The 24547-nt window shown below is 38.0% G+C and overlaps 1 protein-coding gene across 4 annotated transcripts in view; it reads right to left on the bottom strand.

Annotated features, from left to right (window-relative positions):
• syne1b (spectrin repeat containing, nuclear envelope 1b) overlaps window positions 1–24547 on the bottom strand; it is a 149709-nt gene that overhangs the window by 30519 nt on the left and 94643 nt on the right. For all 4 annotated transcript variants that reach the window (XM_025007067.2, XM_037977745.1, XM_037977746.1 and 1 more), the window contains 31 exons: window positions 24253–24524; window positions 23946–24111; window positions 22500–22655; window positions 22239–22391; window positions 20721–20903; window positions 20462–20599; window positions 20177–20362; window positions 19933–20055; window positions 19658–19840; window positions 19397–19540; window positions 18934–19122; window positions 16917–17057; window positions 16020–16133; window positions 15583–15744; window positions 14618–14812; window positions 13842–14018; window positions 12022–12213; window positions 10279–10410; window positions 9629–9729; window positions 9412–9553; window positions 9194–9322; window positions 8859–9017; window positions 8131–8340; window positions 6988–7089; window positions 6787–6906; window positions 5324–5524; window positions 4304–4477; window positions 3558–3689; window positions 2406–2602; window positions 2180–2312; window positions 297–479 (listed from right to left, as the gene is read on the bottom strand). In XM_025007067.2, coding sequence (XP_024862835.1) covers window positions 297–479; window positions 2180–2312; window positions 2406–2602; window positions 3558–3689; window positions 4304–4477; window positions 5324–5524; window positions 6787–6906; window positions 6988–7089; window positions 8131–8340; window positions 8859–9017; window positions 9194–9322; window positions 9412–9553; window positions 9629–9729; window positions 10279–10410; window positions 12022–12213; window positions 13842–14018; window positions 14618–14812; window positions 15583–15744; window positions 16020–16133; window positions 16917–17057; window positions 18934–19122; window positions 19397–19540; window positions 19658–19840; window positions 19933–20055; window positions 20177–20362; window positions 20462–20599; window positions 20721–20903; window positions 22239–22391; window positions 22500–22655; window positions 23946–24111; window positions 24253–24524 — 4989 coding nt within the window. The remainder of the gene's footprint in view (window positions 1–296; window positions 480–2179; window positions 2313–2405; window positions 2603–3557; window positions 3690–4303; window positions 4478–5323; window positions 5525–6786; window positions 6907–6987; window positions 7090–8130; window positions 8341–8858; window positions 9018–9193; window positions 9323–9411; window positions 9554–9628; window positions 9730–10278; window positions 10411–12021; window positions 12214–13841; window positions 14019–14617; window positions 14813–15582; window positions 15745–16019; window positions 16134–16916; window positions 17058–18933; window positions 19123–19396; window positions 19541–19657; window positions 19841–19932; window positions 20056–20176; window positions 20363–20461; window positions 20600–20720; window positions 20904–22238; window positions 22392–22499; window positions 22656–23945; window positions 24112–24252; window positions 24525–24547) is intronic.

Below are 24547 nucleotides of genomic sequence, written 5' to 3'. Positions count from 1 at the left end.
CTCAGTTGTAGATGTACATCCAGTAATTACTTTCTGAAAATTTCAATTAAATCTGTTGAGTGGTTCGGGAGATATTTTGCTACCATGGCAGAAAAATGAACACATGCGGACACAGACAGACATGGGCAAAACCCATATTGCCCTGTTGCATTTGATGGAAGGTGATAACAAACTAGGAGGGACAAAAGTGTATGATGCTAATTTAAAGTAAGCTGTCACAAATATGTTTACAAGGAAAAATTAACAGTGTTTGGCCTGAATCGGATAAACCTGTTCAATTCTGCATGTGACATTACCTGATGCAGCTTCTCCTGAACCACTGGGAGGCGTGTGAGCAGATCAGTCCACTGACTCTCGATGCATGCCAGGTCAGAGCGTAGCGCCACTGTGTCTACTTTCTTTAGGCGTAGCAGCTGGTTGCCCTCAGATACCACTGAGCTCTTCAGGCTGGACTTTCCCTCCACTTCTTTTGAAAACTCCTGGAACCAGCAATGATTGGAGATAACCAATTAGTATGCGAGTTAAAATATGTGTGATTATGGTAGAAGGAATGTGCTCATGACGAAGACGAAGTAGAGTCACTGCAACAAACCAGCAGCACAGTAATTATAGATTTCAGTTCCATTTACTAAACAGAAAAAAAGACATTCTATTCTCTTCTAAAGTAGTGCAGTAGTAGTGCAGTGTGTAACAAAAGTTACATAATAAGAACATGAGGTTAAGAAACAGACAACAGTTTTCTATTAGAGTTAAACATCAGTAAGTCAATAAAAGAAGGGTGATGTAAGTCATCTACAGAAAAATATATTTTTTGTCCAATGAGCTGAAAACAATGTCTTCAATTTTTAGTTGCAGTCTCACTTAATTCTGAGGGTTTGCAACCAGTGAGCCGTATATTCTAGGCCGTGCACATCAGTTTGTTGCGCACCTCGGCTTGCTTTGTAACCATCCTGCCACCCGCCCCCATGTTTAGGATTTAATCCACAGGAGTACACTTTGGACAGGCAGATTCAGACATTTTTGGCATGCTGGAGCTGCAGCTGAAATGTACTTTAGACGCAGCTCCACTAACATGGAGTTCCTCAAGGTTCAATTCTGGGCCTTGCCTCATTTTCATTATACATGCATTCATTTTTTAAAAAGTTTAATATCTCATTTCACAAAGATTTTGTAGATAACCCTGCTAACATTCTTGGGCCTCTGGCTTCATTTGTTCAAAGCTATCAAAAATCCTAGTGTATTCTTTGACAGCTCTTTTAAATTGGAAGAACAAGTCAGTTCAGTTGTCAAATTAGGCTTTTTTCAGTTAAGTCTTTTAGCCAAGGTAAAGCACTGCTTCATTGTCTTCCTGCTCAGTCTTATTTCCAGGATCTTTTCCAACACCATTCTTCCTCTATAGCACTGAGGTCAAACAACCAGATGGTTGTAGATGTTCTAAGGTCCAAACTTAAAACTAGAGATAATCGTCCTATTGCAGTTGCTGCACCTGCTTTATGGAATAATATACTCCTTTATATAAGATCTGCTCAGACCTTAGAAATCTTTAAGTTGCTGTTAAAGACCCACTTCTACTCATTGGCATTTGACTCAAATAGAGCTTGACAACTTGATTTGTTATCTGTATCTTTATAGGGATTTTATTGAATTATGTAACTACTTTTTATTGCTTTCTAGATTCAGAAAATTGTAGTATTATTATTTTTTATTATTATTCTTTGTATTGCCATTTTTGCTGTACAGCACTTTGGTGCTGCTGTTGTTGTTTGTAAAGTGCTCTATAAATAAACTGACACTGGTTAGATAGAGGAGAGGAGAATAAGAGCTCCTGTGCAGGTGTCAAAATACAGCTCTAGTGCTGTAGAATTACAGAAACTAAATTGAGATGGGTTTGAGATTATTCAAATTCAAACAATAAGACTGTGAACCCTTGCAAATGTTTGAAGACTCTTTCGTGAATGCCATTCACCAACTAGTCTCCAACAGTTGCAGCCCAGTGAGATACTGACTTTAATCTGTTTTCCTTAAACAATTCAGTACATAGCACTGTGTGTGATGATATTTTAAGTATTTCCACACAAATACGGAGATGAATTGAAGTTTAATATTTTGGTGTTTTTAAATCTTTCATAGGACAGTTTCTGGAAAAGTAGAACATGACGAAAAATGTCTGCTTCCTCACCAGAAAAGCAGATAGATGGTCTCTGACAGTTTCCAGCTCCTGTGGGACTAACACTGCCTGCGTGTTCCAAAACTCCAGACGCTCCAGAGCAGACTGCAGCCATTCACTCATCTCGGCACACTCCTTCTGATACCTACAAACAATGATAATTTTAAATGATGTCACGCTGTAATAAATGTAATAAACAGATTTTATGTGTTAGCTGGGCGCAGTTTCTGTTTCTGACCTGGTCCAGTGCTTTAAGATGGCCTCCAGACGCTGTAGTTCTTTGTTGACCTTGGATGTGTTGTCGAGCCAGTGTTCGCCCAACAGTGAAAGCTGATTCTCCAGTGCAGGACAGCAAACAGACTGTAAGAGATGCTTTCCCTCATCCAGTACCTGATGGAGCTTGTGCTGGTGCTCTGCCAGTCTTCCCTTCAGACCCTTTAGAGAAAACGGAGGACAGACTGAGTAAGTACTGGTGCATTTGCACTCGCTGAAAATATAAGAATGCTCTAACAGATACAATGGCTCTAAAGCAGGGGTGGGAAATCCTGGTCCTCGAGGGCCACTATCCTGCATGTTTTACTTGTTTCTCTGCTCCAACACACCTGATTTGAACCAATGGGTGATTAACAGGCTTCTGCAGAACATGAAGAGGTGATTTAACCACTGAATCAGGTGTGTCAGAGCAGGGAAACAAGGAAAACATGCAGGATAGTGGCCCTCGAGGACCAGGGTTGCCCACCACTGCTCTAAAGCCTCCTGTGATTACAACAATACAGTCTTGAGAGGGAGGTGGTTAAATCTTAACTTAATATGGAGTTGCTCAGAATCTAGCAGAAGAAACATCTAGTGATCATGTAAATGAATGTACATCAACATGCTGGTTGAATCCAGACAAAAAGTTCAGACATTCTAAACGATTTTCACCTAAGGTCTAAAATAGGCAAAAACTATCAGGAATTAAAGGCCAAGCATTTCTCTAAGTTGCCATTTTTGTGAAGCCTCAAAAATAACATTATGTGAAATTAACTACTGTTAATGAAACTGTCGGAGTTCATAATATGTGTTGCAAATGACTCATTTACTACAACAACAAATTTTAGCTCATTATCTGTAAAACTGACTGGGTTACAGCCATTTTGTGTTGGCTAAGCTCCACTAGCCGTAGTAGCCATCTTGAATTGGGATGACTCCAAAAGATGCAGTTGCAGATGTTCATGCAGTGGTTCATAAGATATGTATTGACAACTGAACACAAACGCACAAATAAGGACAAAAACATTAGTGTTCATGGTTAAAAGGTGAAAGGCGGGAGATCATGTTTCTGCCCTGCTTTGCGTCTGTGTTCACCAGCCTGTTAACCCTTAAAAAAATTAGTGATATCATGTCCCACCTGATACAAAGAGATTCTGTCCATCAGCCTATCTTCAGTCTCTTCTACTAAACCAACAGAGGGGATATTCTCTTTGACTGCTTCCAGCTGCTGGTTCAGACTCTGGTAGTCCTGCATCAAACGGCACCAAGTCTGAGAAAAAAAAGAAAAATTAAGTAATTCTAAACAATTATTGAAATGTGAAAATTTAACTTTTACTGACAATTAAATGTTCACAAATCAAGAAAGGGTGCTGTTAAGAAAACCTATGTTCAAAGATTAGTGTCATCTGAGTAGATCACCAAAAAACAAAAGATTTTTATTTTTGTTAATATTAATGTTATTTTGTTCTTAAATGTTTCTTTAATCTCTTCCTGAATGAGCGGTATGGGTTTCATGTTGTATTAGGTGTGTGAAAATGTAGCAATTAATCTCTTGCATAATAAATTATTTAAAAGTTTAATATACTTTCCAATAATCTCAAGTATTTGTGTGAATGCTGATTCAGAATCAAATTACTTCTGTGTATTTTGTGCTATTTTACCCATTCATATATCAAAACATTCAAACTATTCAGGAAATGGGTGCTATGACTTTTGGTTTTTGTAACTTTTATACTTTTAATTTTAATTTTTTAGCTTCTAGATAGCGTTTTGCTCCTTTTAGCTTGTGTTCTGCTTCTTTAAACTTAAACAACTCAGTCTCAGTCAATAGGAATGTTTTCTATTTTTGTGACTGTATAGATTTGACAATGACTTCATCCTTACCTGCAGGATACTTTCCAGCTCAACTCCTTTACCGTGCGCCTCTTTCAGGACGCTCCGAGCGTCAGACAGCGTCTCCTCCAAAGCTTGACTCTCTTTTGGAAGCATAAGACCACTGATCTTTCTGAAGTATGTTTCTGTCAGAATCATGTGGGACTCCAGACCCTGAAAGAACTCCTAGGAAAAAAATAACCACAATTAAAGGCCGAGCATTCTTCTGAAAGGATGCGTAACACCTGCCACCTTTCATGTGAGAGTTTTAAACAGAAACCATCTTATGATGAGAAGGGAGTGGAGAGTGGAGCTATAGCTTTTTTGGTAAAACCTTGCGCACCATCTTGTGATACTGTGAGATCTTGAAAGCTCTGTTAGCACCCAGTGCATGTGTTGAAGACAACTCTCAGCTACTACCCCAAAATTTTAGCACAATATCTGTAAATTTGACTGAGTTATAGCAATTTTTATGTTGGCTAAGGTCGTTTAGCTGTGGAGACCATCTTGATTTTGGCTGACCCAAAATGTTAATGAGTTGTAAATGTTTATCCAATTTTTTTTTTTTTTTAAAGGTTCACTAAAATCTATTTAAGTGGTTTATGAGATATTTTACTACAGATAGGCTCAGGTGACTCCAACAGTTAGTGACAATATTTTGAAAACAGGTCTTGTGTGACGAGGTAATTCTCAGTATGTGTTGAGGAGGACTCTCAGCTGCAACCATGTTTTTGTATTTCATGAGGTTGGTTAGCTGTAGCGGTCATCTTGAATACGGTTGACTCCAAAAGTTGTAAATATATATCCAGTGATTACTTTCTGACACTTTCAATAAAATCCATCCAGTGGGTCATGAGATATTTTGCTAACAGTACAGACAAACAAACCTACATACAGACAAAAGCAAAAATATAATCATCCTTCTGCATTCAGCGGTGATAATGATAATTTGTGTTACTCATAGTGATTTCAGTGTATAATCTTATTAAATAAAAGCATTTACTTTGTCAGCAATTCATAGCCTGACTGTACCTTATGCTTGTCAAGATGACTTTGAACTTCCTCCACAGAGCTGACAACAATTTTCTGATCAGCAGACATTTTGTCTTTAGCTGTGTCGACCAGGTCAGTCAGGTCCTGCAGAGCCCGTTCGTACTGTTCCTTCAGAGCCATACTCTGGTTCAGCCCACTGCGTCTGGAACCCACCGTCATCATTAACTCCTCATAGGAATCCTGGGAAGACATGCAGAAAACAATTGCTTTTGTCCCCTTAGAGATTTATTTAATTTATCACATCTAAATGTATCAGATCAGCAAACAAACTTTAATGTCAGACAAAGATAATCCAAGTAAACACAAAATGCAGTTTTTGAATGATTTCATTTATTAGGAGAAAAAAGCTATCCAAAGCTGGCCCTATGTGAAAAAGTAATTGTCCTCCTTGTTAAATCATGAAATAACTGATTCTTTTGGAAAGCCGAGTTGGTTTTATTCACCACACCCAGGTGTAATTACTGCCAGTTCTGTAGAATTAAATTGTACAATTATTTCACCTTGGAAAAAGAACGGTTCAAGCTCAAGGCCATAATAAGATAAAAAGCTTTATTCCACCGATGGAGAAAACATGGGACAGTGGTGAACCACCCCAGAAGAATCCAGTAAACAAAATTACTTCAGAACCTCAAAAAACACCTAAAGCCCTGCAGGCGTCACTTGCCTCAGTTAAGGTCAGAGTTCCTGATTCGAAAATGAGAAAGTGATAAAGGGCAGAAATGGCCTCCATTGGAGAGTACCAAGGCTAAACTACTGGTGAGCAAAAAGAACACAAAGGTCTGCCTCACATTCATCAAAAAAAACTTCTTTATGATACCAAAGACTTTGGGGAAAATATTGTAAGGACTAACGAGACAAAAGTAAAACTTTTTAGAAGGCGTGTGTCCCGTAACATCTGCATTTCAGAAAAAAATCACATCGTATCCATATTCAAACATAGTGGTGGTAGTGTGATGGTCTGGGGCTGCTTTGCTGCTTCAGGACCTGGACGGCTTGCTGAAACTGATGGAACCATGAATTCTGCTCTCTATCAGATAATCCTGAAGGAGAATGTGCAGCCATGAGTTTATAACCTTCAGCTCAAGAACATTTGGGTTCTGCAGCAGAACAATGATCCAAAGCACAGCAGCTAAATTCCTCCACAGCCACGTGAAAGACTCATCACCACTTATTGCAAACGCTTGACTGTAGTTGTTGTTGAACAACCAGTTATTGGGTTTAGATTTTCACAGGTTGATTTGGATAGCTTTTTCCCCATAATAAATGAAATCGTCATTTAAAAACTACATTTTGCATTTACTCAGTTATCTTTGTTTGATATTAACAGGTGTTTGATGAACTGAAATGTGACAGAAAAAGCAAATGAGGATGAAAACTTTTTCACAACAAAGTGCTTCTTGTCGCTAAGACCATATCATGTGACAGCTACTTGTGTAAGTTACCTGGAGTTTTAGCATTTTGTTTGTTGATATCTGATCTGCCTGTAGTGCTGCTCCTCTGGTTTTGAGCTCTGTGATTCTTTGTTCAAAGTCTTTCAAGCTCTCCTCAGCACTGGAAATGACCTGAGGGAAGTAATAACATCAGTGAATGATTCTGGGATGTCCCAGTGAGTGCTTGCATGTTTAGGATGATGTTTACATTACCTCAAGTTGCTTTGAAACTGGTTTATCCATTGCTCCAGCTAAGGCTTGAAGAATCTGGCATTTAGTCTCAATTAAAGCAGTTTGGAGAAGCTGCAATTCAGTCTGAGTTAGACAGAAAATAATAATTAAAAGCCTAGCATTCATTGAAGGAATGCATATCACTCGCCACCTGTCATGCGAGTTTTATGGTAAAATCATCTTCTGTTGACAGACAGCAGAGTTAGAGCCGTTTTGGTTAAAGCTTAAAAATAAGGTTAGCAATATTGTGGGGGTCTGTTAGGGGTGTGTTGTGAATGATTTTCAGCTACTACCACATCAAATTCAAAATAGACAGAGATACAGTCATCTTGAGTCATCTCGATTAGGTGTTGCGGCCATTTTTGATTGGCTGCAAGTTACATGAAATTGGTCCACTAATTTATGAGATATTTTGTTAAAAGACAAAGTTGACTAATAGTTAATAGGTAAGATTTAAACAAAGATTTTGTACAATTTTTTTCCTATTTAGAGCATGTGTTAGAGATGACTCTCAGCTACTACCACGGCAAATTTTAGCTCAATATTTGTAAAATTTACTGGATTTAGTTATTTTTGTGTTTGCTAAAGGTCAGTTGGCTGTGACAGCCATCTTGAATTGTATTGGCTACAAATGGTAATCAGTTGTAGCTGTATATTTAATTATTGGTATTTGAAAGTTTTAATAAAATCCATCTAGTGGTGCATGAAATGTTTTGCTGACACTAAATACAAATGCAGATGTGTAATGGCGTATTAGGGCCACTCAAAAGAAGAAATGCATGAGGAGGGTTTTTTTCTTCTGTTTTATGTTTTGAGATTTAAGTGTAAATTCCTGGTGCTTTAGGCTGCATGGACAGAATGATAATGTAAGCTATTTTCATAAACTTCAGAAGATTAGAGAGTTTTATTAAATTAGCACTTACTGTGAAGGATTGAAACAAGTTGTGTAAATTCTGCTGCAGTGGGAATAATAAACCACACCTGAGACTGCTTACTAAAATACTGCAAGCTATTTTGTAGTTAATTCAGTAAAAGTGCACCCATAACCCTCAAATACAATAAGAACAGTCTGATAACAAATTAAACAATTATAGTTTGGTTGAGGAGAACAAATTGAAGACTAACCTGGTAGCCTGTGAGTTCATGAGCTCTGGTCCTCATGTGGTCAAGCCGTTGACCCAAAGCACCTCCAAGAGCTGCTAATCTCCCTTCCAGACAGTCCAGGTTGTCCTCCAGCAGGACTCGGTCTTCATCTTTAAACCTTGAAGACCCAGCGAGCAGAGCCTGGCTGAGCTTCACCTCCTCTGTCACATGCCTCACATCATTCTCCAGGATCTGCAGAGAAGATCAGAGTTTTTCAAGAATTACACAGATGCAAAATTACAAACCTTTAAAGAGAAATGTTAATTATTTTTGTGCATTTGTTTTCCAAACAATTCTGAACTATAACAATATGATGTATATTAGCTATGTGTTGGAAAAGAGTCTCAGCTACTACCACACAAATGTTTAGCTTAATATTTGAAAAACTGAGTTACAGCCATGTATGTGTTTGCTAAGGTCATTTAGATATGGCAGCCTTCTTGAGTGGATTGATCCTAAAATTTAATCATGTGCAGATGATTAGATATACATTCAAATCTAGATGTACATTCAAAGATTGCTATCTGAGAGCTTTAATAAAATCCGTCCAGTGGGTTATCATATATTTTGCTAACATGACAAATAAACCCACACAGGCAAAACTATTATTGCCCTTTTGCTTTCAGCAGCATGTGACAATCATAGTACTTGATGTGTTATTTTACTCTCACGAGAGCTAGTAAAAGCTTCAAAATTAAACCAATACTCACCTCTTGATTTTGTAGCTGGGTTTCTGCGTTTTCAGCCAGGAGCACCGAGCCAGAGAGGATGTTGTTCTCAACACCATCCAGCCAGGAGGAAGTGGACGACACGGCTGTGTAGAGCTGTTGTTCCATCTGAGCTGCCTGGGTTTTGCCTCCAACACCAGGCTGTGTACAAAATCATTAGAACATGCTTGAATAAATGCTTTTCCAATTGTGTGTATTAAATGTTTGCCATGTGGACGTAATAATAAAATAGTTTCATAGTTGTATAACGGGATTCAATGTTCTAAACCAGAGAGTACAATTCACTTTAAAAATTAGAGAAAAGAAATGTAAAACACCTGAGTGGTCATATCTTCCACTGTCTGTCTGAAGCCGTCATAAAGAGTCTTCAAAGAAGATTTGTCGGCCTTAGTGTCCCCTTTAAACAGTGACCCAGCTGTAGTCACATGAGAAGCTCTGGTAAAAACCTGAAAAACAGAGAAAGACGACAGTCAGCAGCAGATCCTGATGTGTTTTAACACAACTAAAGGAAGACTATCCCGAAACCACACGGTACCGGCTGCCTTTGGTCCTGCTCCAGTGTTTTTTGTAGAAGCTGCAGTTTAGTTTTGAGCTCCAGTCTGAGACTCTCCCACCTCTGCCTCATCTGTTCTCGTCCCGTCTCAGACAAAGCTTCGGGTGAAAAGGGTTCTGTTGTACTGCAGACACAGAAAACAGTCATGAGTGTTCGGTTCAGTACAGCGCGGTTTGATCTTATAGTGCTTGTAAACTACCTGGCACTGCTGGGCGAGGACTGCTGGATCAGAATCTCCTCTCCTCTGCAAGCAACGGACTGCAGCAGCTTTTTCTGTTCTGCAAGCTGCTCCTCCAACTCCTTCAGAAAACAAAAACAAAGAAGTTTAAAGGCCTTGCATTCTTTGAAGGACTGCATATCACCCACCACCGTGTCAGTGTTTTAAGCTAAAATCATGTTGACAAATGATGAGTTGTAGCTGTTCAGGTCAAAAATAACATCTTATCTTATGTGATATTGCAAGATGTCACGCTCAGTGTATGTGTTGAGAAGGACTCTTAGCTAATACCACATCAAATCTTTAGCCTAATATCTGTAAAACCAACTGAATTGCAGCCATTTTTGTGTTTTAAGGTTTATTGGCTGTGGCAGCCATCTTAATTTGGGTTGACTCCAAAAATAAATCAGTGTAGATGTACAACCTTCTTTTAATTTAATTCAAATCCGCCTAGTGGTTCGTGAGATATTTGCCTAAGCTACAGACAGATAATCACACAAACATTGGAAATTACATGATCACCTGCCTTTTATAGTGGTGGGTGATAAAAATGTTATAAGATACATAATATTCTTTTTATATCTATACACATGTGATAAATAAAGTAAAAGTCAAACAAACAATATTATGACCTTCTGTCTTTGAAGACTGTCTTCCTGCTGTTGAGTTCGTGTGGTTCGGGCCTGGGTCAGCCAGTCCTGAACACTGGGACTCTGAGAGAGGCTAGAGTCTGAGCCGCTATCTTCAGGCTCCTGTAGAGAACCCTTTAAAAGAATAGGGGGACAGATTATAAAACAGGTACTTTTAAAAAAGCACACACCATGAAGAATACAAGACAGTCAACTGAATATTATGAAAATCATATCTTCAAAATTAATTTAAAAGTCAGCAACAAGCTTTAGGACAAATATCTAATACAACCCCAGTTCCCAAAAAGTATAAAATATAAATAAAATAGAATGCAATGATTTGTAAATCTCATAAATCTCAATTAATATAATGGAACATAGAAAACATATCAAAGGTTTAAACTAAGAAATTGTACAATTTTTGGAAAATAAAACATCTAATAAGGTTAACTGGCAACAGGATATAAAACTGGGAATAAAAAGAGCATTTTAGAGAGGCTGAATCTCTCAGAAGTAATAATGGGCAGAAGTTCACAAGTTGGTGAAAAATATTAAAGGTCGAGATCTTTGCATCCCCAGGGGCCACTGCATTAAAAACAGGTCTGATTCTGTTCTGGACATCACTGCATGGACTCAGGAACACTTCCACAGATCATTGTCTGTAAACACAGTTCACTGTACCATCCACTAATGCTGCTTAAAGCTCTATCAGGCAAAGAAGAAGCCAGATGTGAACACCATCCAGAAACACTGCTGTCTTCTCTGGACCAAAGTTCATTTAAAATGGACTGAGGGACAGAGGAGAACTGATCTGTGGTCAGAGGAATCTAAATTTGAAATTCTTTTTTGAAACCATGGATGCCACATCCTCCATACTAAATAGTAGCACACAGTATTTTGTAACTTGAACTCTGAAGCTGCACACAGTTCATATGCCTGCCTCTCTGATGGTATGGAGGTGCATTAGTGCATCTGGTATGGGCAGCTTACACATCTGAAAAGGAACCATCAATGCAGAAAATAAAATACAGGTTTTAGAACAACATATGATCTTATTCAGATGACATCTTTTTCAGTAAAGACCTTCCATATTTCATGAAGACAAAGTTAAACCTCAGACTGCATCATTCCAGCAGCATGGCTTCATAGTAGAAGAGTCCAGGAGCTGAACTGACCTGCCTGCAGTCCAGACCTCTCACCAATAAAAACATTTCATGCGTCATGAAAAAAAAATCTGGCAAAGAATAGCCAGGACTGCTGAATGGCAAGAATCCTGCATCAAACAAGAATGGGACAACATTCCCTCTAAAACCTCCAGCAGCTGCTCTCCTCAGTTCCTGGATGTTTACAGACTGTTGTTAGAAGAAGAGGAGAGGCTTCACAGAGGAAACATGGACCTGACCCATTTATTTGATTTGTGTTGCTGCCATAAAATTTTAAACAGCCTTTTTTTTAATAAACAAAAAAATAGTATAATTTTTTTATTAAACATTTGATATGTTTACTATGTTTTAGTGTGAATATGATATGCATTTATGAGATTTGAAAATCATTGCATTCTATGTCTTTACATTTCACATAACATCCCAACTTTTTTGAAATTGGGGTTGAATGTTGATAAGTCTTATTTGGCCTGTAGAGAGATAGTAAAGGAAGACACTTTGGTCATAGAGCATGTGCTATGCTCCTTTTAAATAAATAAAAATAAACTATTGTTTAAACATTTAAACCTGGCAGCCCTCTCACCTGGATGTTAAGCTGTTTGTCTTGTAGCATTCTCTGCAATTCCAATAAACCACTCTTCAATGTGCGTAACTTGGCAGCCAAACGCTCAGCCTCCTCTCTGGTGTCTGTCCGGCCCTCCAGCAGCAGGTTCTCACTGTGCAGCGACAGCTCTGACAGGGCCGACACTTTTTCCTCAATCTCCAGCAGCATGTTCTGCAGAAGCAGGAGGAGAGAGGCCAGCTCAAACATGGTGTCTCACAACCTGTAGGATCGTCTCCCTCTACACAGCAGACCCTCCAGGCCCGGCTGAGCCCCCAACTTGAGCAGCTTTCCCTGGCCACAGGACAGAGAGAGCTCTCATCCTTGGCCCACCTTTCTGCCCTCGTCTCCTTTGCAACATATTAGCAGTAATCCTTCACGGTCCATGCTCTGCAGCATACATCCTCTCAGTCAGATTGAAGAACAGTTCTTCAGCAGTAAACACAACTGAAAGTCTCTGCCGCTTGTCAAAGGCCATTGATGATTGTTGATCCAGTGTTTGAAGAGACATCTAATCGCATGGCAGCTTCCCTAATAATAAGACACTTACTGTCCCTCCCTCCTGTCTGTTTCTCACTGTATTCTGTAAAACCCTACTTGGATATTCAAGCAGCTTTGTCACCAGCACCAACTGTGGACTGTTATATTTGTGATGGCTCCTCCCTTTGTTTCAAACACGCCCCTGTCCCACAGAAACCTCTACTTAATCTGCTTAACACAGGTGCTGCAGTCACTTGGCAGCCCAGCCATCTGAATACCCTCTAACTCAGCGGCCTGCAACCTGCGGCTCTTTGGCCCATCTGCAGTGGTTCTTTGTTTTAACTAAAATCAACATATAAATTGATATTTATATTAATAACTGTAACAGAAAAAGCTATTTTTTAGCAGTTTTCTTATTGCAATATAAGCAATACAAGGAGCAAAACAGATTAATTAATCCAACTCCCAGCCATAGAGTGTCATCATTCTTTAAAAGGTACTCATTGCAATGCATGAAATCAAACATAAAAAAAGTTATCCCAACCTATAGTTCAGGATAACTCTGATTCATAATAACGGTGCAGTTTAAAAGCGTTTATTACAGTAGTTTTCCAGATATCTTGACATGCAAATCTGAAATGCGGGTACACAGTTCATGTCAACAAAGCAGTCATCTGAATCTGCCAAAAACCAAATGAAAGTCATGTGATTGACCTATATTACGCTGGCTGTAGTCTGTGTAGGTAAACAAAGATGGCAGAATTAGACAAGTGTATAATCTCAGAGAAGACATTTTGGTGGAAATATAAAAGTGAATCTGCTGCTAAATGTAGAGAAAAGAGAAAGAATGAGTAAGAAAACTGTCAAGGATAAATATTTGGGATCAAGCAGGGTGGTAGAGCGCCATAAAGACAGCTTGACATTCAATCACATTTGAGAAACTTGTGCATACTTAACAAATATGAGCATAAATTATATAACAATAACGTTGGTTAGTTCTTTAGTTTTATAAAGCAAGAAATTAAAATTTTCTTCTATGCAGCATTTTTTAAAGACTTAATAAATCATGTTTTTATTTCATACTTCAAGTAGAGCAGCAATGGCTATTTTGATGGTAAATTTCATAGACTCCTGTTCTAACTTTACTAATACTCTTGTTTACACTATAAAATATGCAAAATAAAATATTGAAACATAAGCTGTATGTAAATCATCTTTTCTTTCATTAGTCAGAAAAAATGACAGAAGATGCAAATAACAGAAAAGTAATTTAAATGTCTTTGCTTGCATTGTTTTGAGTGGACAGCATGGGCAGCACTTACCTGACATTCAGAGAGCTGATCCTCCTCATTGGTCTCCTCTGCAGGTCTGCTTCCAAGGATGCACATTACAGCACGGTGCATTCCAGCCAACCACTGATCCAGTTCTTCTGCTTCAGTGTGATACGTCTGAATCGCTTGTTCCTGGCGCTGAGTCTCCAGACGGTCAGTGGCACGCTCCTGCAGCAGATCACACTTTACTTATTACATCAGCTAATTATGTCTGACAAAGACATTGTTTAGTCTTGGTAACTCAAAAAACAGAATTTGCATTTTCTTTTTGTTTTTTGGCAGAAGTGAGACATAATTTTGTTGTTTGTTTGTTAGTTATTGCCCACTGCCAATTTTTTTGTATTTATATGCATGTGTTTGTCTGTTGTATTTGATCTTAGCAAACAGAATAATGGTTTAACTTAGTCAATTTCCCAAATATTGAGCTAAACTTAGGTCTGGTAGTAGCTGAGAATCATCATCAACATATACTATAAGTGTCAACACTAGATCCCATAATATCACATGAAATTAAACAGAAATATTTTCAAGGTCTGACCAAAATGGCATTAACTTAGTCATTTCTTACAAAAAGCTGACCTTAGTTTAATATTCTGGCATGAAAAGCAGTGCCGATATGCAATCCTTCAAGGAATGCCAAGCCTTTAATTATTGATATTTTTTTCCTTGTTTTGTTAGTAATACAAATGAAAATTAAATTTTTTTAGAAATTAGACACTATTGACTACCAGGGTGGTGGTGCATCTTTACAGTGTTGACAGAACTACCTCCAGCCGTTGTTGTTTCCCTGAAGCTTTCATATGAATGGTGGCCATCCTTTCAGCCAACACAGAGAGTGAGGACTGCATGGCCAGCTGGTCTACAATGTCCGAGTCCACAGCATCAGCAGACATATCCTCTGTGAAACTTCTCTGCAGCCTATTGATTTCTTCCTGCACACTCTGAATCTCCTCTATAAGACTCTGCACACAACAGTCAACATATAAGTAAAGTTTTTTTTTTATTGTAAACATTTAATTTCTACACTTTCTTCATTATAAACTATAAAAATTGGCGATTGATTTTTTCTTTGAAGAAGTTGAGTCGATAACATTCAACAAGTAGAACAGAGGCCAATAATCTGATGCTTGAATGAGCAAATCTAATGATCAACCTAAAATGAGCAAAACAGTAGCTTAAATTAGCAAATTAGATGCTTAAAGTAGCAAAATGCTAGTCAAAAAATAAAAAGTAGCAGAACAGAAGGTAAAAGCCAAAAGTAGCAAAATGGCAAATAAAAGTTAAAAGGAGTAGAATGGTAGCTAAAAGCAGCACAAGAAGACAAAAATAGAGCAAGAATGCTGAAGCAGATTTCAAACAGAACAATGTTTTTGAAGAAATTGAAGATATCTTAATGTTTTCCTTTGGGAATATAATTTTAAATGTAGTTAAATATTTTAAAAAGTATAAAAGTTACAGAAACCAAAAGTCATGGCACACTATTCCCAAATGAGCTGAACATTTTTATATATGATTATTTAAAAAGCACAAAGTTTGCGTAAGTAGTTTTATTGCAAAAACATACAGAAGAAACTAAAAACAGGAAAATACTCAGCATTCATATAATCACATAATTTTGATCGGATTTCAGTGACAACGTGAGATGAACAAATAAAAATACATTCATCACACACCTTATGCTCTCTATGAACACACACATGTAAGAGAAGTAGTTTCTGTGCCTGAAACGTACCTCATGTGCCTTCATGTGGCTGTCTGGGCTTCTGTCTGCCTCTAAGGGCTCGCTGAGTTTGGCCTCCAATGTTTCCATTTTGGAGGAGATGGACTGGAGAGCACTCTGATAAAGTTGCTGTTTCTCTAGAGCTTCATACAAAGATCTCTGCTTCTCACTGATCTGGAAAACAATAAGGTACAAAATGCTCAAATAAAAATACTAGTACCAATGATAGAATAGGTTTAATATCACAGAAAACTATTTCTAAAACAGTTTTGTTTTCAATCTTTATGAGGTATTGTTTAATGAAATACATTTGATGAAACCTAATGGCCAGATGTGTAATAGACATTTACACACTGAGGCAGAAGATTTCCAGGAATATTTGTAGCTGATTGTAAATCACAACATATTTAGACAATGATAAACATGAGCTCTTGCATTTTTCCACATACCACATTCTTTAAAGTCTCCCATGAGCGCTGTAGGTCATCCAAGTTAGCCACAGGCTCAAAGGTTGGGTCGTACAACTCTTGGATCGGAGCTCTCATGAGAGTTCCATGTCCCACCTAAAAACATTCAAACGACACCGGCAGCAGATTTATTAGGCCACACGTTTACTTTCATTTATTTAAAAAAACTCAAGTTGCCACAGAAAAATGTGATAATTATTGCCTGCTGCCGCAAAGCAAAGGTAGACGTCTGTTGGCAAAATATCTCATGAATCACTGGAAAGATTTTAATGAAACTCTCAGAAAGTAACCATTAAATGCACAGCTACAATTAAATAACTTTTGGAGTCAATCTAATTCAAGATGGCCACTACAGCTAAGCGATTGTAGGAAACACAAAAATGGCTATAACTTAGTCAGTTTCACTGATATTAAGCTAAAATTTGATGTGAATGACTTTCAGCTACTACAACAAATATACTCTGAGTGTGACATTGTGCAATATCACATGAAGTCGTGCACAATGTAATTTTCAAGGTTTGACCTGGATGTGGTAGTAACTGAGTCCTTCCTGACATATCATCCGAGAGCTAACAGATCGCGTAATCAAGCATTACGTTATTTTCAAGGTTTGACCAAAAGAACTGTGAACCCATAACTTTTCAACAAAAAATGATCTTAGACTCTAACCCTGGCATGAAAGTTGGTTGTCGATATGAACTGCTTTAAAGAATGCTACACTGTGATTTTATTAATTGCTCTAATTAGGTAAAAGGGAAGAGTGCAGAAAAACACAAAAATGATAAAAAAAAGGCTTAACAACCAGAGAGAATCAAACAAATATTCAGGTATGGGATATCAGGAGTCGTGAATAAATCCTGAAAAAGAGAAGACCGATACCTTGGCGATAGCGCCTTCAGTGTGAGTGACAGGAGAAGGAGAACGACACAAAGGAGAGGAGGACACCTCGCTGTTAGTACCCTCCTCCCCGGACTCCTCAGTAACAGGTGATAGGAGAGTGTGACAACGACCAGCTGTCATCTGACAGACAAAGCAGGAAACATTAACAGAAGAGCAGACATGCAAGATTAAATTGTTATGACATGCAAGATTAAACTTACAATTTTCAATTGTAAACATATTGAATGTTGCAACAAAAAAAATGTTCAATTTATTTTGAAAAAGTGAGGTCATTTTGAATTTTATGGCAGCAACACATCTCAAAAAAGTTGGGACTGGGGCATGTTGATGTTGCCTGAGTGGGAGCATATATATATATATATATATATATATATATACACACTTTGCTACATTGATGGTGCATTTCCAGATGTGTAAGCTGCCAATGTCAAAGGCACTAATGCACCCCCATACCATCAGAGAGGCAAGTTTTTGAACTGTATGCTGATAACAGGCCAAAGGATGTGGCATTCATGGTTTCTAAAAATAATTTTCAATTTTGGATTCGTCTGACCACAGATCAGTTCTCCTCTGTCCCTCAGTCCATCTTAAATGAGCTTTGGTCCAGAGAAGACAGCAGTGTTTCTGGATGGTGTTCACATCTGGCTTCTTCTTTGCCTGATAGAGCTTTAAGCAGCATTAGTGGATGGTACAGTGAGCTGTGTTTACAGACAATGATCTGTGGAAGTGTTCCTGAGTCCATGCAGTGATGTCCAGAACAGAATCAGACCTGGTTTTAATGCAGTGGCCCCTGAGGGCCCCAAGATCACAGACATCCAATACTGACTTTCAGTCTTGTACTCTGAGCTTGAAACATTTGATGATATAATGAACTGTAGACAATAGGGTATTCAAAGTCTTCCCAATTTTCAATTGAGGAACATTATTCTGAAATTCTTCCACAATCTTTAGACCCAGTTTTTCACAGACCGGTGAACCTCTGCCCATCTTTACTTCTGAGAGGTTCAACCTCTCTAAAATGCTCTTTTTGTACCCAGTCCTCTTACTGACCTGTTGTTAATTAACTCTGTAACAAAATGCTCCTCTGGTTGTTCCTTAATGTAGCACTTCCTGTTATAGCCTTTTGTTGCCCCTGTCACAATTTTTTTGAGAAATGTTTATGGCCAACAAATTCAGAATTACCTTAATTTATTCTAAAAACTGTAAAATTTCTTAGTGTCAACATTTGATATGATTAATATATTTTATTGTGAATAAATTAAGAATTTATGAATTTGCAAATCATCGCATTCTGTTTATACACAATGTCCCAACTTATTTGGAATTTGAATTGTACTTTAGGTTTAGCCAGAGATGGCAGAGAAGTAAAACAGATCTATCAGCACAGCACCAACATTTTCAAAAATGAGTACACTGTGCTGTTGATTTCATAGAAAGCTTACGCAGCCATGCGTGCACTTATGCGTCTATACAGTGGAACTAATCTCCAAAATGCTGTTGTTATCTTTCCAGTACAACCTGTTACTTCTTTACAAAGTGCTCTAAACAAACTGCTGAAAGAAAGCAACAAACAACGGCTCAAAGTAAACTGTTTGGATGTCATACTGTATTTATGGATGTTCCAAAACCTTCTGTATGTTCTCTTCTGAAAATAAATGTATAAAAGGAAACTATTTCTTCTTACACCATGTTCAGAGGAAGTGGTGCTTAAAGATGACAATTTTACTATAAATGCATTTTTTTAGCTACTCTTGTCCTGTTAGATGCATCAGTTGTTGTGTTTTAGGAATTTTTTCACTTCCTATATTTCCACAGTACTTCTAAACGCATATCCTGTATCTCAGTGTTCAATGTGCATCCTCAACTTTGATAATTCAGTAAATATCTTATGATTTCTACATGTATACATCATTTGTTTTCCCCTCTGTGGAGGAAAAAACCTTGCCTGAACCCTGTGATCTCTGGTGAACCTTTGCCGCAGTTGATATTCTCTTACTGTTACGAATTGAGCTGAAGACTTCTTGGATTTTTCTCCGTCCATTTCCTCCAGGCCTTCAGGAAGTCCCTCTATGTCACTTACTGTCAGCAGCATGGTGGCATGCTTGGCTTTCACTGCCAACATTTTGCATTTTGAATTTAGTGAAGTAATTTGCTCCTGGTAACCCTTAATCTTCTGAGCAAGTTCCTGTACAAAAATGCATAAATCCAAAAAACAGCAGGAATTTGTTTTATTACAACAGCTGGATTGTTTAAATAAACACAACAAAATTGTTCTGTATTTAGAACTGCTTCTTCATGTCTAATTACTTATGGATTGAACTCACATGTTGAGTTTTTATGTAAATTTAATTCAAAAGTATAAATTATAGTAAATTATTGGCATGTCCAAGGCTGTTTCCCTCACTTATTCCCTCTTATAAAATCCATAAAGGATCATAGTCAGGGTGGACATATTTTACCTCATGGTGAAGAATCTGGGCTTGCAGCTCCTGAATGTTATTGCTGGGGATTGGTCGGTCCTGAATGACGCGATGTGCTTCCTCTATCCGCCCCTGAAGGTCCTTCACCTCCTGTTCGTATTGCTCATACTGAACCACAGCCTCCTGGATAAAAAATGAAAACAGTCAGTGCTGAAACTAAAGTTGTTTGTTGTGCCTTTAAGATAATATATTTAAATGCTGAATTGCCATTAATACAATGTTACTGTGCTGCTGTTGTACCTGTAGTATGTTGCATTGCTGTATTGCCACGTGCTGTAATTGACTGGCTTCTTGCTGCAGACGCAGAGCTGTGCGGCAGATTGCGAGGTTGGGCATCACTTCCTCTGGAACCCGCAGCGCACTCTGACACAGCTGCACTGCCTGCACCTGCTGCTTAAAGCTCTCCATGTCTGCCAAGAGACGCTGCAAAGCCAAGTTTACATTATGTTAAGCTATTTACACATTACATTATAAAAATTATATGTTTAAGGTTGTTTCATAAAAAAACTAAAGACCTGTCTCTGAGCCAGTTGTTCTTTGAGGCTCTGATGTGCCAACTCTGGTGAGGTCAGTGTGGCTTGGACCTGCTCCAGGGCAACATGTAGGGCTTTCACTTCACACTCCAGGGCTTCCATACTCTGGAGACATGTTATCGACAAGATCATTTAAAAAACACTAATATTGTAATATAAAATGCTAAACATAAAATCAAAAGCCTTAAAACAAGAAAAGGAAAAGCAAAGTCTTATTTTTCTGTACCTTGTGTGCATCTTGCAGGCTCTGCAGTCGTGTCTTGATGCTTTGCTGAAGCTCGTCAGTGTGCCGACTGAGGTCACAAACCTCCCGGCTCATCGATTCAACCTGCAGCACCTCAGACAGAAGTTCTACCTTCTCTGCCATAGATTCAAGGTCTCCATGGAGATCTCGGGACTCACGAAAGACAGCCTGAGCACAGGGTAAAAGAAAATCAAAGGCTTGTGTCAACAGGTCTCTAGGATGCATGAAATCAAGAACACTTTATTACAGCTTAACATCTTCACTCACCTGGTACATTCGTATTTGCTCCTGCAGATGAACAGAGGAGTTCCAGATGATGTTTGCCCTCACCAGGCTTTTAGCTTTCTCACACCATCTCACAATAAAGTCCAGCATCTCATTATACTCATCTAAATAGCAAACGGCCTGAGGAGTGGAGATACGAGAGATTTTAATCTTCTTTTCTATGCAGCTGTGCCACATTGTTAGGAAGGATGGTGATGTGATCCAATAGCTACAATAAATGAAGATAACATGAAAAACAAACCTTTTTGAGCCAGTTGTTCCTGCAGTCTGCTAATCGAGTTGTGTGGTGATGCATCTCCGATAGCTTGCTTATAGCGTCACTCAGCTGTTTGGCCAGCAGCGGATTTCTGCGACTAAACTCCTGTACAGCAGCATCAAGCTCTGAGAGAGAGCGACCGCAGGAGTCCAAATCCTCCAAAAGACTCTAAGAAAGAAAATACAACACGGCCCAGTTTCAGTATTATTGGGCTGTGGATGTTATCAGATTTATTTTACTTTTTCATTAGCTCCCATTATTGCTCTGTACTAGCATCTTATTTACAAAGCAAATAGTGCCCTATTATGGGCTGATGGAAACACAGCCATCAGGTTCAGTATGTGTAATTAATTTGCACTCTCTTAGCATCAAAACGCAGCAGATCTCGGCTGTCCTTGTTGTACAATTTAGTTATAACCGTCTGCCACAAAACATCACAACAAAAGTGACAAAGAAAAATAAATTTGTTATCCCACAGTGAGGTGCAGGTTTTAACAGATGAAGTGCAGAGACCCTCCTTAAAACTAACAACATCTGACTAAATCAGGGAGGAATGACATTCGCAATGGACTTTCTAAATCTATAAAATTTAGGATTTTATTGGTCATGCATCCTTATTCTTTACTTAAAAAAATTAAAAACTAGGATTCATCTGGACTACAGGCTGCACTCTGCACAGTCTCTCCCTGTGGGGAGGGTCAGACCACTGCCCTCTAGTCCTTAATAAAGCTGCAGACCAAGGAAACTGTGCTGAGGGTGCTTGAGGAAGGGGTGGGACAAAAGTACACAATAATTATGCCACAAAATAATTAGTTTCAGTTTTGCTTGTTCAATCTGTATCTATGTATGTGAAGAGCTATCTGTTGAAATATTCTGTAACACGGTTTGGTATTCTGCACCAACAACGGGATTTTATGCATTTTTTGGCAGTTTATTTGCAGATGAAATGTTTTACTCTTATTACTGGAAAAGAAGAATATTTTCCTGACTTTCCCACCCTTTTTTTATGAAATAAACAGATTGCTAAACTTTCTTACCTTTTCCTTCAGAGACATAATAACACCAGCTCTTAGAGATGATACTAAATTACATATTACATATATTACATATATTTGATGCTAAATGCATGTTTCAAACAGCACTGGTCTTTGAGAATTAGAAGCATTATGTCCTGGTAATTATTTCCATAAGTATAGTAAGACTGGCTTCTAAATGCTGTATAATACTGTACCTCATTTAAATGTTGGCAAATTGTGCCAACGCAAGACATGCTGTGTGGTTGACAGCTAAGACAGACTTTGCAAACTCACTTTGCGAGGGCTTTGGAAATTAGACAGATGCATAAAATCTAAATTTTGCGCTCCTAAAAGTTGGGCAAACCATTAAGGATTCTGGTCCTAAGTAGTAACTATAGTTGATTAATAGAGTAGAAAAAAAATTCAGTCTTCAGTGTTTACATATCTTACAAATACAGTAAAAGTAGACAGAATAAAGTGAGTCTACCTTGACCTCTTCTTTGGCATGGTCAACATCAGGAGATTTCTCTTTGAATTTATTTGAGATTGTCTTCAGTTTCTCTGAAATGTCGTGGATTCTGGAGCTGAAGTCCTCCTTTATTTCTCTGGTTCTTTGATTTTCTCTCTCTTTAGAAAGAACCTGGAACATAAAAGTCAATAAATATGCAAGTAACTCTTGGCATATGGAAAACTTGCTAAAAAGTACATTTAGTTTTAAATGTCCATAAAATGATGAAACCTGCTTTACCTGATCTTCAATAGCACCCAGTGCAAGAGAGACTTCAGCTAGTTGCATGGAGATTTCAGAGGGGAGTATAGTGTAGAGGTCCAGGTACTTGCTTTGTTGTTGCTCTGCTAATTTTTCCACATTCTGACGATACGTGATTACATCCCCATGTATAATCTACATACAACAAGAAGACGACCCATTCAACAAAGGTAACAAAAAAGATATACCACATAAGCTTGTAGATTTTTAAACTTTAGATGCTGTTTGATTTTAAAATTATATTATATTTTAGGTGTAACTGTACATTCAATTGTACCGTGATAGTTTGGTACAAATATTTTGGTCAAGTATAATGAAGTACAAGACAAATGCATCAGTCAAAGGTGATCACCACTCCTATGTTTAATTTAACTGCATTTTGCTAATAACCATAACAAAAATGAAGCAGAAACAAATACTGTCTACAGCAGTTGTTTTCAAAGTTTTTACGCCACAACCCCCTTTGGAGGAGGAAATATTTTCAGCCCCCTTTTACTTCTATATCTGTAAAAATGAACAACAATACAATTAAATTTGCTCCAAAATCAAAACCCAAGCAGGTATTTTGGCAGAAATATTTTTATGAGTGAGAACTGATGTCATTTTATCACATTAGTATAATGTTTTCTTTTTCTTACTGTTGTTGTTTCTGAAATTGATTTTACTGTTTGACTAAGCATCCTGTTTTCTTTTTAAAGGAGTTGGTGTCTGAATGTCTTTAAGGCCATTTCTAAAGATTTTGTAAATGAGGCATCTGTAAACAGTTTACCTGATGTTAGTTCTTTGCTTTTTTGGGGTGTTTTATCTTTCTCTCCTTTTCATTTTTACCTGCTATTGTCGTTACAGTCCCCTGAGACGACTTTTATTGTGACATGGCACTATATAAATGAATTTAATCAAAATAAAATAAAATATTTACTATGGTGTATTTCATTGTGCTGTGATAACTACTGTGTTTATGCTTTGAGACATTTGTGTGCTGCTGCCATTCTTGGTAAGGGTCTTTTAGAAAAAAAAGAGATTTTTAATCTCAATAAGATCTACCTGGTTAAATAAAGATTAATAAATGAAAAATTTGAGTGACATACATGACTGGACTGTAATGTTTTAACGAGTAATTAATTTTATTAAACTTCATACTCTCAGATGTTGTAGATGAGTTTGAAGACACACAATCAGGTAATTTTTTATTTCAATGGCAATAAATTTTCAATTTTTGTTGATTTGTAGCAGCTTTTTCTTTTTGTCCGTACACATTTACTGCTTCTTGGAGAATTATTGTCTGTTTAAAAAAAACACTAGTATTTGGCATTTTATTCTTTTTCCTGTTGAACCACACTCAAACTGTGTCATGACCCTCACATTGAGATACAAACAAAGCTGTGACTTACACCTGTAAGATACATTCATAAATGGTAGCGTTACCTCAAGTTCCTGCAAAAGAGAATCAATATCTGGTGTGGGATTGAGAAGTAGCTCTCTGGTCTCTTGGATCCAGGCTTTCACAACACTGAGTTCCTTCTCCACTTCCTCTCGTTCCCTCAGCTCCTGAGCTGCCTGAGCCCGCTTGGTTCTGGACTGTGTCAAGAGGCTGAAAACGAATACAAAAATATGTATTCTCGAATTCTGATTGACAAAATATAGCTAACTGCAAATAATAATTTTTAAAACTTAATAAGAGAACCACTTCACTAAAGGCTTGGTTTTAAAAAACCGGCAGGTCAGATTTTACCTTTCCATCTGGTCCTGAACAGCTCTGATCTCCTTCAGGCTGGGCAGCTCGTCCTGATCAGCTGTTGGTGAAGGAGGCACTTCCACATCATGCAGCAGACTGAGGGCATACTGGCGCAGCAGTGTGAGGGCAGAGAGTTCCCGCTCCAAGTCTTGGCTCAGCAAGTCGTGCTGATCTAACAAAGACTGCAGAGTGGCTTTGGAAGCCTTCTCCACAGCACTGTCAGGGAAACGACTTTGGAGCTCATCAGAGACACCTCTAACTTTCACCATCTACAAAAAAAAGGCAAAAAAAA

Source organism: Kryptolebias marmoratus, linkage group LG10 (assembly GCF_001649575.2).
Source record: "Kryptolebias marmoratus isolate JLee-2015 linkage group LG10, ASM164957v2, whole genome shotgun sequence".
Classification (NCBI taxonomy): domain Eukaryota; kingdom Metazoa; phylum Chordata; class Actinopteri; order Cyprinodontiformes; family Rivulidae; genus Kryptolebias; species Kryptolebias marmoratus.
This window is presented reverse-complemented; position numbering and strand designations above follow the sequence as displayed.